The sequence below is a fragment of the Bubalus bubalis genome, chromosome 4, assembly GCF_019923935.1.
Source record: "Bubalus bubalis isolate 160015118507 breed Murrah chromosome 4, NDDB_SH_1, whole genome shotgun sequence".
Taxonomy (NCBI): domain Eukaryota; kingdom Metazoa; phylum Chordata; class Mammalia; order Artiodactyla; family Bovidae; genus Bubalus; species Bubalus bubalis.
Genome location: NC_059160.1, coordinates 37,401,347 through 37,415,719, shown reverse-complemented (window position 1 = coordinate 37,415,719; position 14,373 = coordinate 37,401,347). Strand labels below are relative to the sequence as shown.

Here is a 14,373-nt window from a genome sequence, read left to right as displayed (position 1 = left end):
CAGAATAGCAGTTTTTTCTATGTAAATATTATGACCTTTATTATCTTACATATAATCTGCTATGTATCCATCCATCTTCTTGCCTCCCCAAGAAGATATTTCAGGCACTGTAACTATGTCTTTCTTGATCTTTGTTAAATAGAATACTATGGATTCCCACAAATAACTGAACAATCAAGTAATCATATGCTATTTGTCTAGACGTCAGTTCTGATAGATAGGAAGTTTTTTGGGTTACTGCTCACTCAACCAAGTAGTAAATGAGATTCCCAAGAGTTCACTTAAATTATAAATTTACATAATCTAGGCTTCTTATTTATGTTTTTTTTAAAAAATATTCTATCACAAAAATTATTTTTATGTATTGACACTCAAGATAACATGCAACAGATTTCTCCCTGGATAGGAGTGTGTGTGTGTGTGTGTGCGTGTTAGTCAGTCATGGCTGACTCTGTGATCCCATGGACGGTAGCCCATCAGGCTCCTCTGTCCATGGAATTCTCCAGGCAAGAATACTGGAGTTGATTGCCATGTCCTCCTCCAGGGGATCTTCCTGACACAGGGATTGAACCCAGGTCTCCTACGTTGAAGGAAGGTTCTTTACCATCTGAGCCACCAGGGAAGACATATGGGAAAGACTGCTTAACAGTCAGCCAAGTGCTAGGACTGCCCAAGTTTCAATTCAATGCCAGAAACACATAGGTGGACAAGGATTTAACAACTTTTTATGGTCTGTCTCAACACACACTTACTTAAGCTATGGTCAGTTCAGTTCAGTTGCTTAGTCGTGTCTGACTCTTTGTGACCCCATGGACTGCAGCACACCAGGCTTCCCTGTCCATCACCAACTCCCAGAGTTTACTCAAACTCATGTTCATTAAGTCGGTGATGCCATCCAATCATCTCATCCTCTGTCATCCCCTTCTCCTCCCGCCTTCAATCTTTCCTAGAATCAGGGTCTTTTCCAAGGAGTCAATTATTCATATCAGGTGGCCAAAGTATTGGAGTTTCAGCTTCCGCATCAGTTCTTCCAATGAATATCAGTACTGATTTCCTTTAGGATTGACGGGTTAGATCTCCTTGCAGTCCAAGGGACTCTCAAGAGTCTTCTCCAACACCATAGTTCAAAAGCATCAATTCTTTGGCGCTCAGCTTTCTTTATAGTCCAACTCTCACATCCATACATGACTACTGAAAAAAATCATAGCCTTGACTAGATGGACCTTTGTTGACAAAGTAATGTCTCTGCTTTTTAATATGCTGTCTAGGTTGGTCATAGTTTTTCTTTCAAGGAGCAAGCGTCTTTTAATTTCATGGCTGCAGTCACCATCTGTAATGATTTTGGAGCCCCCCAAAATAAAGTCTGTCACTGTTTCCATTGTTTCCCCATCTATTTGCCATGAAGTGATGGGGCCAGATGCCACGATCTTAGTCTTCTGAATGTTTAGTTTTAAGCCAACTTTTTCCTTCTCCTCTTTCACTTTCATCAAGGGGCTCTTTAGTTCTTCTTCTCTTTCTGCCATAAGGGTGGTGTCATCTGCATATCTGAGGTTATTGATATTTCTTCCAGCAATCTTGATTCCAGTTTGTGCTTCATCCAGTCCAGCATTTCTCATGATGTACTCTGCATTTAAGTTAAATAAGCAGAGTGACAATATATAGCCTTGACCTGGTCCTTTCCCAATTTGGAACCAGTCTGTTGTTCCATGTCCAGTTCTAACTATTGCTCCTTGACCTGCATACAGATTTCTTAGGAGGCAGATCAGGTGGTCTGATATTTCTATCTCTTTAAGAATTTTCCACAGTTATTTGTGATCCACGCAGTCAAAGGCTTCGGCATAGTCAATAAAGCATAAGTAGTTGTTTTTCTGGAACTCTCTCATTTTTTTTTTGGTGATCCAATGGATGTTGATCGCTGGTTCCTCTGCCTTTTCTAAGTCCAGCTTGGACATCTGGAAGTTCACAGTTCACATACTGTTGAAGCCTAGCTTGGAGAATTTTTGCATTACTTTGCTAGCCTGTGAGATGAGTGCAACTGTGTGGTAGTTTGAGCATTCTTTGGCATTGCCTTTCTTTGGGATTGGAATGAAAACTGACCTTTTCCAGTCCTGTGGCCACTGCTGAGTTTTCCAAATTTGCTGGCATATTGAGTGCAGCACTTTCATAGCATCGTCTTTTAGAATTTGAAACAGCTCAACTGGAATTCCATCACCTCCACTAGTTTTGTTTGAAGCTATGGTCAGAGCCCTCCAAATTGACTAGTGTCTGGGTATCAAATAAAAGAGGTAGCCAAGGCTTAGAAACATATAACTTGCAATGAAGGTTTGATCCCTTAATCAACAAGATCCCCTGGAGTAGGAAATGGAAACTGACTCCAGTATGTTTGCCTGGAAAATCCCATGGACAGAGGAGACTGGTGGGCTATAGTCCATGGGATTGCAAAGAGTTGGACACGACGGAGCGACTGAGTAGGCACACACGCTACCCTCACCCTCAAAAAAAAAAAAAGAAAAAGAAAGAAAGAAAGAAAAAAACAAACCACCAAAACCAAACAATCTGAAAATACTTGAGGCTCACATAACCTAGACTCACAATTCTAGGAAATCATCAACTCTCCAGAATTATGAGTTATCCATTGTTCCTTCTGCCTACATCCCTATTCCTTCCTCTGGACGTAGGCAGTTGGGTCAGGCAGTTGGCTATTTTTGACATGATTTTCCTTTCAAGGATGCCTTTTAACTTAGGTTTGGTCATGGGACCAAAGCCTGGCCATCTGTATATTCATTCTAGCCTACTGACCACAGAAGAGAGTCCATGTGAACCAAGCTAAAACAGAGGCCTGATCAATGGACATTTTTCTGTGAGTTACTAGGAAACAGAGAAGCTCTCTTTTGATTGTTAATTGCCAGGTACAAGAGCAATATGTGCTTGGAGGTTGTGAGCATCCACAATAAACTGTGGAAAATTCTGAAAGAGATGGGAATACCAGACCACCTGACCTGCCTCTTGAGAAATTTGTATGCAGGTCAGGAAGCAACAGTTAGAACTGGACATGGAACAACAGACTGGTTCCAAATAGGAAAAGGAGTTCGTCAAGGCTGTATATTGTCACCCTGTTTATTTAACTTATATGCAGAGTACATCATGAGAAACGGTGGACTGGAAGAAACACAAGCTGGAATCAAGATTGCGGGGAGAAATATCAATAACCTCAGATATGCAGATGACACCACCTTTATGGCAGAAAGTGAAGAGGAACTCAAAAGCCTCTTGATGAAAGTGAAAGTGGAGAGTGAAAATGTTGGCTTAAAGCTCAACATTCAGAAAACAAAGATCATGGCATCCGGTCCCATCACTTCATGGGAGATAGATGGGGAAACAGTAGAAACAGTGACTGAATTTATTTTTCTGGGCTCCAAAATCACTACAGATGGTGACTGCAGCCATGAAATTAAAAGACGCTTACTCCTTGGAAGGAAAGTTATGACCAACCTAGATAGCATATTGAAAAGCAGAGACATTACTTTGCCAACAAAGGTTCATCTAGTCGAGGCTATGGTTTTTCCTGTGGTCATGTATGGATGTGAGAGTTGGACTGTGAAGAAGGCTGAGCGCCGAAGAATTGATGCTTTTGAACTGTGGTGTTGGAGAAGACTCGTGAGAGTCCCTTGGACTGCAAGGAGATCCAACCAGTCCATTCTGAAGGAGATCAGCCCTGGGATTTCTTTGGAAGGAATGATGCTGAAGGTGAAACTCCAGTACTTTGGCCACCTCATGTGAAGAGTTGACTCATTGGAAAAGACTCTGATGCTGGGAGGGATTGGGGGCAGGAGGAGAAGGGGACAACAGAGGATGAGATGGCTGGATGGCATCACTGACTCTATGGACGTGAATCTCAGTGAACTCCGGGAGTTGATGATGGACAGGGAGGCCTGGCGTGCTGCGATTCATGGGGTCCCAAAGAGTCGGACACGACTGAGCGACTGATCTGATCTGATCTGATGGGGAAGAAGGTCCATTAGAGGATAAAACTCACTTAGAGAAAAACAGAGCTGAGAGACAGAAAGAGGGACATGCCAAAAAGAGCGACAAGTAGAGTCAGAGGGACCAACAGTGATGCTGACATTGGACGTGATATGAGCAGAAGGAAACCTTTACCAGGTTAAGCCACTGATACTTTAGAGTTGCTATAGCAGTTAGCACATCCTGATGAACACACCCTAAAATGTATAAAGTGATATGTATCTCCCTTCCCAGTGGTTTTATTTATTTGGCTGAGCCAGGTCGTAGTTGTAGCATGCAGGATCTTCTAGCTTTGTTGCAGTACATGGGATCTTTAGTTGCAGCATGTGAATGCTTAGCTGTGGCATGTGGATTCTAGTTCCCTGACCCAGGCTTGAACCCAGGCCCCTGCACTGGGAGTGTGGAATCTCAGCCACTGGACCACCACGGAAGTACCCTCCAGTGGTTTTAGAACACTGGATCTTCTACCCACTCTTTCCACTTTAGAAAGTAATTAAGGGCATACGTTTTTAGAGGAAGTATAATATGTTAAATAAAAACCCCAAACTAGTAGTTACTACAAAATATAGTTTAATTTCACTCTTCATTATTTCCCACAAAATTTTAAAAATACCAACATATAGACAAGAGCAAGTGAAACAGAAAAGACCTTAAAAGTTGTATAAAATACAGACCTAAACTCAAGATTGTATGAGCAGTGACACACACACACACACCAAATACTCTGAAATGAATTCAGAAAGCATGTCCCCAGTTGGATGAGTTTCACATCTGGAATGATCCTAAACAAAAATTCTTATTTTATGTGGAAAGGATTTTCCCAGACTTCTCTTAAAAAAGCATTCTTTATTAAACAGAGGCAGACTTATTCTAGGAACAAAAGTCCTAACAAAAGTCCTCTCCTAGGCCCCATGGAACTTAGAAAAATTAATGAAAACAAAGCCCTATAGGGATGAGAAAGTGACACCTAGTGGCCACCCAGCAGGTTTTCTTTATGGCTTCTGATAATTCTACCAGTGAGATGTCAGCCCTGCTCGTGCCCACGATATTATGTTCGGCAAACCTGAGTCTCTAATTCCAGAGCCCAGCAATGACCTACCTGAGTGACAGATTCCTCTTTAGAACAGGATCTAAAACTGGACCCATTAAACATGGGCTGATACCTAGAGATTGGCTATTTTATATACTTGTGCCCTAGACTCTATGGAGATTTCTCATTATGACAACCAATGAACACAGCCTCTTCCCACTGTGACACTGTAATTACATACTTTCCTTTATTTCTGTTTAGTTACCAAAAGTCTATTCTGTATCTTCCTGTTTGTTTTTGTGTTTATCAGTGATTTCCAAATTCAATGACTACTACAGTGTATACCAGCCACTCCGGTGTTCTTGCCTGGAGAACCCCAGGGACGGGGGAGCCTGCTGGGCTGCAGTCCACGGGGTCGCTAAGAGTCAGACACGACTGAGCGACTTCCCTTTCACTTTTCACTTTCATGCATTGGAGAAGGAAATGGCAGCCCACTCCAGCGTTCTTGCCTGGAGAACCCCAGGGACGGGGGAGCCTGCTGGGCTGCAGTCCACGGGGTCGCTAAGAGTCGGACACGACTGAGCGACTTCCCTTTCACTTTTCACTTTCATGCATTGGAGAAGGAAATGGCAGCCCACTCCAGTGTTCTTGCCTGGAGAATCCCAGGGACGGGGGAGCCTGCTGGGCTGCCGTCTATGGGGTCGCACAGAGTCAGACAGGACTGAAGTGACTTAGCAGCAGCACAGTGTATATCTCAAGTTTTATTTGATTTCAGGTTAATGACTGTTTAATACTTCTAAGTTTACTAATTTCAAAAAAGTTTTAAGTTGATACATTGATAAAGGTTCACAATTATTTACATTGAACCGAGGATCAATAAATGTTCTTTATAGCAATTAGAGGTAAACACCATACTTAATAGTATAAATTTTGATCTATTTAAATAATATCCACTTAATAAAATGTCCAAGAGCAGGGCTGAAGAATGAAAATATACTGTGTATCACATGTGTAATTTATAACTTTATAGTAGTCACATTAGAAAAGTAAGAAAATAAAATTAATTTTAATGTTTAATTTGGTATATCCAAAATATTATTTGAACATGTAATCAATATAAAGTTGTTATGTGATATTTTATATTCTTTTTTTTTCATACTAAGTCTTTGAAATCTGGTATACATTTTATATTTGCAGCACATTTCAATACATACGAGTCACGTTTCCAGTTTTCAGTAGCCACATGTGGCCAGTGGCTATCATACTGAACTGAATATTTCTAGCATCTGATTATGGGTTTGAGTCCTATGGGTGAGAATCATTACTCCATAGGAAGTAAATGGAGAGATCAAACCTCTTTTTACAAATAAGGAAACTGAGGTACAGAGAGTTAAAATGGCTCTTTTGAGGTCACACAGAGAAATTTAGTTTAGCAGGCTCTCCCAATCCAGGCATGCCTCCCATGTAGATAATTTTTAGAATTAAAAAAATAAATAAATAAAACAGTATTCTTTTTAGGATATTTGATTAAATTGGTAGATATTTTTACCAACATGTAAGAAATTAATTGGTTCAAGTAAAAAAAAAAAACAGTATAATGTAAAGCATAAAAAATATGTCACACTTAACAGCAATCAAGTGTAAATAGAATGCATGAAGAAAGCACTGAACTTAGAGCTACAGTATCATACAATGCTTGGATTGAATTCTGGGTGCAGAGGAAGAAGATAAACATCAGAGTGGGTTACTAAAGGATCAAAGCATTCAATTCAAAGCAATTCAATTACTATCCACCCGTAAGTCTATGGAATAACCTCTCCTCTTACAAAGAGAGAGAACTGCTACTGTGCAAGCAGAAATGACCAGGTTCGAGAAAGTCTGCATCTCAGATCCCTGGATCATGAGGGTTGCCCCCACCTTCTTGGGAAGTCAAGGGGCCACAGTGACCTATCCTGCTACACTGGATTAGGCTGACCCTGGAGGTTTAGCACAATCTGCAGTGGTCCAGACTCCTGAAATGTTACCTCTGTAGGCAGACCTCTCTACTTGACTTAGAGAACAGGTATGTATATCTGTCACGCTTCTTCTTAATTATCATGCTTGTGTGCATATGTGCATGTGTGTGCTCAGTAGTGTCCAACTCGGACTGTAGCCCACCAGGCTCCTCGGTCCATGGAGATTCTCCGGGCAAGAATACTGGAGTGGGTTGCCATTTCCTCCTCCAGAGAGTCTTCCCGACCCAGGGATCACACCCAAGTCTCTTGTGTCTTCTGTATTAGCAGGCAGATTCTTTACCAATGAGCCACCCAGGAAGCCCAACTATCATGCACAGGCTGCTACAAACCAATACCCCTATATTGTAGGATTTCTTTGGCTTTGGCTTATTCTACACTTGAATGTCCCCAAAGTTCTCAAATGCCAGAACCAGAGGTGGTGCTGAACCTCTGATATTGCTGGAATATTGCATTGGCTTAAGACAACAGGTCAATACATCCTTGCCCACATGGCCTCTGCAAATGTCACATGTGAAGGAACATATGATATTGGTCGTGGCCTGTTACTATTTTGCCCATTAATGTGTCTGAAAGTTTAATCTATTGCAGCCTAAGGATATATATGTAAGGTAAAAAGGATGCTCTGAGGAAAATCTGCTGGAGAGGGACAGCATGACACAGAAAACTGGAGTGGATCCCCAGGGGTTTCCCCATTAGTTTCCTGCCTATCTTACTTTTACTTGTGAGGCACAAAAGAGAATATATGGGAATACACTTGGTAAACTAGAAAGAGCTATTAAAACCATAGGTATTATGGAATCATTATAATATTACGGTATTATGATCTTCAAACATGTAGATATACATACAGTATTTTAAATATCCTTAATTCCTGCACTCAATTTGAGCCACTTCTAGATTACTGGTTTTAAAAATGCTTTCAATTTTTAATTATAGCTGGAAAATTGGTTTTTAAATTCTTTCTCATTGCCTCATGGTTTTAAAAATGTACTTGTCATTTATGTAATTACCTTTGGTTACAAGCAATAGTTGGAGAAGGAAATGGCAACCCACTCCAGTGTTCTTGCCTGGAGAATCCCAGGGACAGGAGCCTGGTGGGCTGCCGTGTATGGGGTCACACAGAGTTGGACACGACTGAAGTGACTTAGCAGCAGTAGCACAAGCAATAGTAATTGTAATTTCCTAATAATTTATAATAAACATAAAGGGTGCTTCAGTCGTGTCCGACTCTGTGCGACCCCATAGACGGCAGCCCACCAGGCTCCCCTGTCCCTGGGATTCTCCAGGCAAGAACACTGGAGTGGGTTGCCATTTCCTTCTCCAATGCATGAAAGTGAAAAGTGAGAGTGAAGTCGCTCAGTCGTGTCCGACTCTTAGTGACCCCATGGACTGCAGCCCACCAGGCTCCTCCGTCCATGGGATTTTCCAGGCAAGAGTACCGGAGTGGGGTGCCATTGCCTTCTCCCCTAATAATTTAGAGAGCCAACAACTAGTTCTTAGGTCACTTAACTAATCATTTAACTACTGAGACTATTGTTTTCCCAAATGTGTATAAAGACACTGGTTTACACACATTGAACATTAAAAGACATATGAACTTAATTGTGACATTATACAAGACGTTGAATCTGCCTGGACCCACTTCTTCCACTAAGACTAATCTGTTGCTAAATACCTTTTCAGCATCAGAAACCTGTTCTATCTGTAATAAAAATCTTGAGTGGTTCTATTAAGAGTAAATCTTAATACTCTTGAGTATTAAGGCAAAGGCTAATCACCCAGCTCTAGGGCCCAAGATCTTTCCTTTTCTGTAAGCAAAGTTGAAACTTTCTCAGCTTTTCCTTTTGAGTTTTAAATAAGAAATCATCTCACTTAAAATCTATCTCAAAGTGCTCAACTGAGCATAACTATTGTGGTTCTGTACTTGCCCAAGTCCACAAAGACTGAACACAGTATTCATTATGATCACAATTACAAATTGCACTATCCCTTTAAATGTTCAAGTACTCACTATTTTCTTAAAGTGGATAAGCCCTGTCCTCAGTGAAGGAAATATATGAGGAATGGAAATGTTCCAAATTACACAAATCTTATAAGTCAGTTATAAATGAATCTCAGACACAAGGAAAATGTCCACACATTAAACTCCCCAAACTCAAAACAACTGCACCATAAAATAAAAATAAAACCAAAACAAGATACATGTGGCATTCTTGGTTAAAAAGACTTTAGCAAAAATATAGCAACTAGTGGGTTTGAAGCCATGTCGATGACTAAAGCAGTCTATAGAAAATTCTGTGAATCTGAAGGGAAATATCACATTTCCCCAAACCCCTATTAAGGTCAGGAGCAAATCTATAAAAACTGGCAGACCATTAATAGGAATAAAAGATAAAAACCGTATACAAAGGATACAAAGACTATATAGTCTTTTGTAAATGAAATGCTTCGAGACTTTTCTCATGTTTAGAGTTAAAAATCAAATGCTAGAGTGTCCAGTGGATGTCACTGAAGTCCCCGGGGTCTCCCAGGCCCCCCTCTGCTTCTAAGTAATTCATGAAGGCAGCCATGGCTGTGTCATCATTCTCACAGAGGGCTTCCAAGTCCAGCTGGACTCCTTCTCCTATCGAATTGAAATACAGGCTTGTGTAAGTACATTTGGAGGTGAAAAAATGAGTTATCAAAAATGGCAAAACAAGGTTAGGATACCATACAATGTATTACTGAAAGCAAAGCATACGTTTTACAGATGCCAGATATATTTTTTAATGGGTTGCCTATTTTTATAACAATCTGCTGTCAGATAAATTGCACTTCACTCATTTGATGCACATAAGGGAGTTAGTCTATGAGTTTTCTAATAGAAAATAAAAGCACTAAGAGGTACAGACTCTGAGATAGTTGGACGGTAAGGGCTGGGGTTTATTCATGTGTGTATATAGAGCCTGGAAGGAGATATTTAACTTTAATCTGCCTTGTGAAAATGCTTGTTTAACTCCAAAATGAGAAGGCTGAGACAAAAGCATCACCTTCCAAAAATCTGAAAGACTCTAATAAAAGGAAGGAGTCCCCAGATTTTTGATTGAAAAAGGAAATAAAGAGGAACCACGGAAATGTGTTTTAAATAAGATACTGAAGAGGTTCTAGAAATCCATGGTTAAAACACAGTGAGAGATTAATCAAAGGTTTCTAAGTATCCTCCAAAGTACAATAGAATTTAAGATGATTAATATGTGGTTTTTGGAGAAGGAAATGGCAAGCCACTCCAGTATTCTTGCTTGGAGAATCCCATGGACAGAGGAGCCTGGCAGGCTACAGTCAATGGGATTGCAAAGAGCCAGACATGACTTAGTGACTGAGCATGCAATATGTGGTTTTGTGTGAAGCTGAATGTCCAGGTTCCTTCAAGGCTTTTAATTCTCAGGGCTTTCCCAGTGGCTCAGACAGTAAAGAATCTGCCAGCAATGCAGGAGACCTGGGTTTGATCGCTAAGTCAGAAAGATGCTCTGGAGAAAGAAAGAGCTACCCACTCCAGTATTCTTACCTGGAGAATTCTAAGGACAGAGGAGTCTGAAGGGCAACAGTCCATGGGTTCCCAAAGAGTCAAACACGACTGAGCGATTAACACTTTCACTTTCTTTTTTTCCCTCTGATTCTCTTTAACATTTATTTTCAGGAGATCAGAGGCAGTTATGGGGAGCATAAAATTCTATCTCTTCAAGTTTCTTTATTCGGACTTTGCATAGGTATAGTTAAAATGAATAATTAGATCTTAAACTTTTTATGCTTGGTATCTTTTAAAAATCTTTTTCTGGAGAATGGAATTTTCCCCTAAACATGAGAGCTTTAGTTTTATTTAAATTGGGTTTTAATAATACTCACAACAACTCAATTGATAATCAGACTTTCAATGACAGGTCCATTACGTAGAATGTGCTGTGTGTGCTCAGATGCTTAAGTTGTGTCCAGCTCTTTGTGACTCTACGGACTGTAGCCCACCAGGCTCCTCTGTCCACGGGATTCTCCAGGCAAGAATACTGGAGTGTGTTGCCATGCTCTCTTCCAGCGGATCTTCCCAACCCAGGGAACAAACCTGCATTTCTCATATCTCTTGCACTGGCAGCCAGGTTCTTTATCACTAGTACCACCTAAGTAGCATACACTTAAAAACTAACACTATGATTACTGTATTTAAGATCCTGAATGAAAAATCTTAGTTTTTTTTTGAAGTAGTTGATTTTATAATGTGTTAGTTTTTGGTGTACAGCAAAGTGATTCATATATATATATATATATATATTATATATATATACACACACACACATTCTTTTTCAGATTCTTCTCCATTATAGTTTGTGATACTATATTGAATAGAGTTCCCTGAGCTATATAATAGGACCTTGTTGTTAACCTATTTTATATATAGCGGTTTGTATCTGATAATCCTAAATTCCTAATTTATCCCTCCCCCTGCCTTTGTCCTTTGATAACTATATTTGTTTTCTGTTTGTAGGTCTACTTGTATTTTGTAAATAAGTTCATTTGTGTCTTTTTTTTTTAGATTCCACATATGTGATACTATGTGATATTTGTCTCTCTCTGTCTGATCTACTTAATATGATAATCTCTAGGTGCATCCATGTTGCTACAAATGGCATTATTCCATTTCTTTATGGCTGAGTAATATTCCATTGTGTGTATATATACCACATCTTCTTTATCCATTCATCTGTTGATGGGCATTTAGGTTGCTTCCATGTCTTGGCTATTGTAAATAATGCTGCTACAAACATTGGGGTACATGTATCTTTTCGAATTAGTTTTCTCCAGATATATGCCTACCAGTGGGATTGCTGGATCACATGGTAGCTCTATTTTTAGCTTAAGGAAACTCCATATGTTCTTCATAGTCATTGTACCAATTTATGCTCCCACCAACAGGGTTGAAGGGTTCTCTTTTCTCCATGCCTTCTCCCACATATATTATTTGCAGAGTTTTTGATGATGGTCATCCTGACCAGTGTGAGGTGATATCTCATTGTAGTTTGGGGGAAAAACTTAGTTTTAAAGCTGTTTGCATATTTAGAAATTTCCTAAACCTGAAACTATAGTGATTAAAAAAAGAGTTTTTGGAAAACCAAAATGGTGGTCCATTGTGAAAGAAATCTTACCGAGGAGTGGTTCATGACTGAGAGGAGCAGTAGCACTTTGGTTTTGCTTTGTAGCCTCTCGTTCCCCTATTTCAGGTGGACTTAGGGCAATCAACTCCTTATCTGACATCTGTAACGACAAAATAAAAAACAGTAAGTTTCCTATTTGAATGAAATAAAGATTTCTTAGCAGTTTTCCTATGTGGGTGTACTGTCATGAACAATATGGCAATTTGCACTTACTGAGTGTCCTGTGCTTAGTACTCCACAAATAAAATTTTGTTTCATGTTATAAATATTGTGAGGTCAAGAATCTGAGGCCTAAAGAGTCTAATATCTTGTCTAAAGTGTTGGAGCCATGATTCTAACTCCAGTCCATCTGACTCCAAAGCTCCTACATTATTCATAATCATAACTAAAGTATACAATTACACATATAAGGGAAAGTTTTAGATTAAGAAGGAAACACATTTCAGTATTTTAAAAATGATGGTAAAACTATATCTCATCCAAAGCTACAATGGGAAATACTGCTTTGGAATAGGGAATGTATTAAACCAGAGACTTTTACCAAAAAGTTGTAATAGTGTTACACAGACATAGGCCAAACAATCTGATGTTCAATATAGCTCATCAAAAGAAATTGTTTACCTATATTGCCTGATTCAGTTGATAAACTTTATCATAATGCCTACATAACATACACTACTCAGAGATTCTTGTGTGCTACAAGGACTTAAATCCCTGTTTCTGGTATATAGTCTGGCACAAAATGCATACCCAATAAACAGGTGTTAAATGTATGAGTAAAATTTGAAAATACCAGAACAAAAGTCTATGTTAATATAAAAAGATATTTTCAGGTTCTCTTTTGTCCTTGGTCAGATTTAATTTCTCTTCTCTCCTATATTCTCATGTGCTGTGTCCTATGTCATTTCAGTTGTGTCTGACTCTTTTCGACCCCATGGACCATAGCCCACCAGGCTCCTATGTCCATGGGATTTCCCAGGCAAGAATCCTGGAGTGGGTTGCCATTTGCTACTCCAGGGGCTCTTCCTGACCCAGGGATGAAATCCGATTCTCTTACATCTCCTACGTTGACGGGTGGGTTCTTTACCACCAGCGCCACCTGGGAAGTATACCTACTTTAGAGCATTTTGTTGTATCCCAGACAACAGATTATATTATATTTTATTATATTATATGAGGGTCTTCCATATATTCAGTGCTCAGTACACACATTTTGTATGTATTTAAAATTGCTATTATTTGTTCAATTGAATTAAATAGTAGGTAATACTTATTTTGTAGCTTATATTAAGCTTTCTTCCAGACCATAAGGAATACTTTTAATCCATAGACTTGGAGTTTGTTAAAATAACAACTATTATTTATTGAGCACATACTATGTCCCAGGAACTGTGAGGTTTTTTGTTTCTTTGTGTATTAAATCATTTAATTCACACACCACTACAAGAAACTGGAGCTATTATTAATTCCTGTTTTACAAATGAGGAAGCTGAGGTGCCGAGTTTAAAAAACACACAGGAGGTTATCCCAGCAGTAAGTGAATCAAAACTTGGACCCAGACATTATGGTCCCAGCAACTTTACTATTAACCACTATTCTACACTGCCTCTTAAAAACTCTGGAAAGAAATCTTTTTTTTTTTTTTTTTTACAGTATGGCCTCTTTTCTTAAAAGAAATAATCAACAAGGACCAATTTTATCATTCATTTATTTCATGAATATTATCACTTATGATAGTACTTACATTCCTGCAGTTTAGAGTGTGTGTATCTTGCAATAAATCTGTTGGACTTGAATCAAGGGATGAAGATGACTGTAACCTTCAAAAATGACACATAAAACATGTTATATATCTATTTATATATATTTTAGGGAAATTTCTCTTCTGAATACAGTCTACTGATAAAAATACAGGGAGGAACATAAAGACTGAATATCACAACGGTTTTCATCATTAGACTGACTTGTTCAGAGCCAGACATATATTTGACTACAGAGTGCTGAAAACACTATAGTAAACAGAAACATAAAACCCCAAGGTGAAAGCTCTTAAGTACATCATGTTACCTGTCTTAATACAATACTTTGCATAGTAATGGAACAATTACACAGTTCAAAATAGGCA

At 39.2% G+C, this 14,373-nt stretch overlaps 1 protein-coding gene across 9 annotated transcripts in view; it reads right to left on the bottom strand.

Annotated features, from left to right (window-relative positions):
• Positions 1–14,373, bottom strand: part of ARNTL2 (aryl hydrocarbon receptor nuclear translocator like 2) — a 105,967-nt gene that overhangs the window by 1,348 nt on the left and 90,246 nt on the right. For 7 of the 9 annotated variants that reach the window (XM_044941274.2, XM_044941271.2, XM_044941272.2 and 4 more), the window contains 2 exons: positions 13,993–14,068; positions 12,240–12,348 (listed from right to left, as the gene is read on the bottom strand). In XM_044941274.2, coding sequence (XP_044797209.2) covers positions 12,240–12,348; positions 13,993–14,068 — 185 coding nt within the window. Of the gene's footprint in view, positions 1–8,414; positions 9,692–12,239; positions 12,349–13,992; positions 14,069–14,373 lie in introns of those variants that run through there. The other 2 variants (XM_006079547.4, XM_006079548.4) reach the window with 1 other exon arrangement.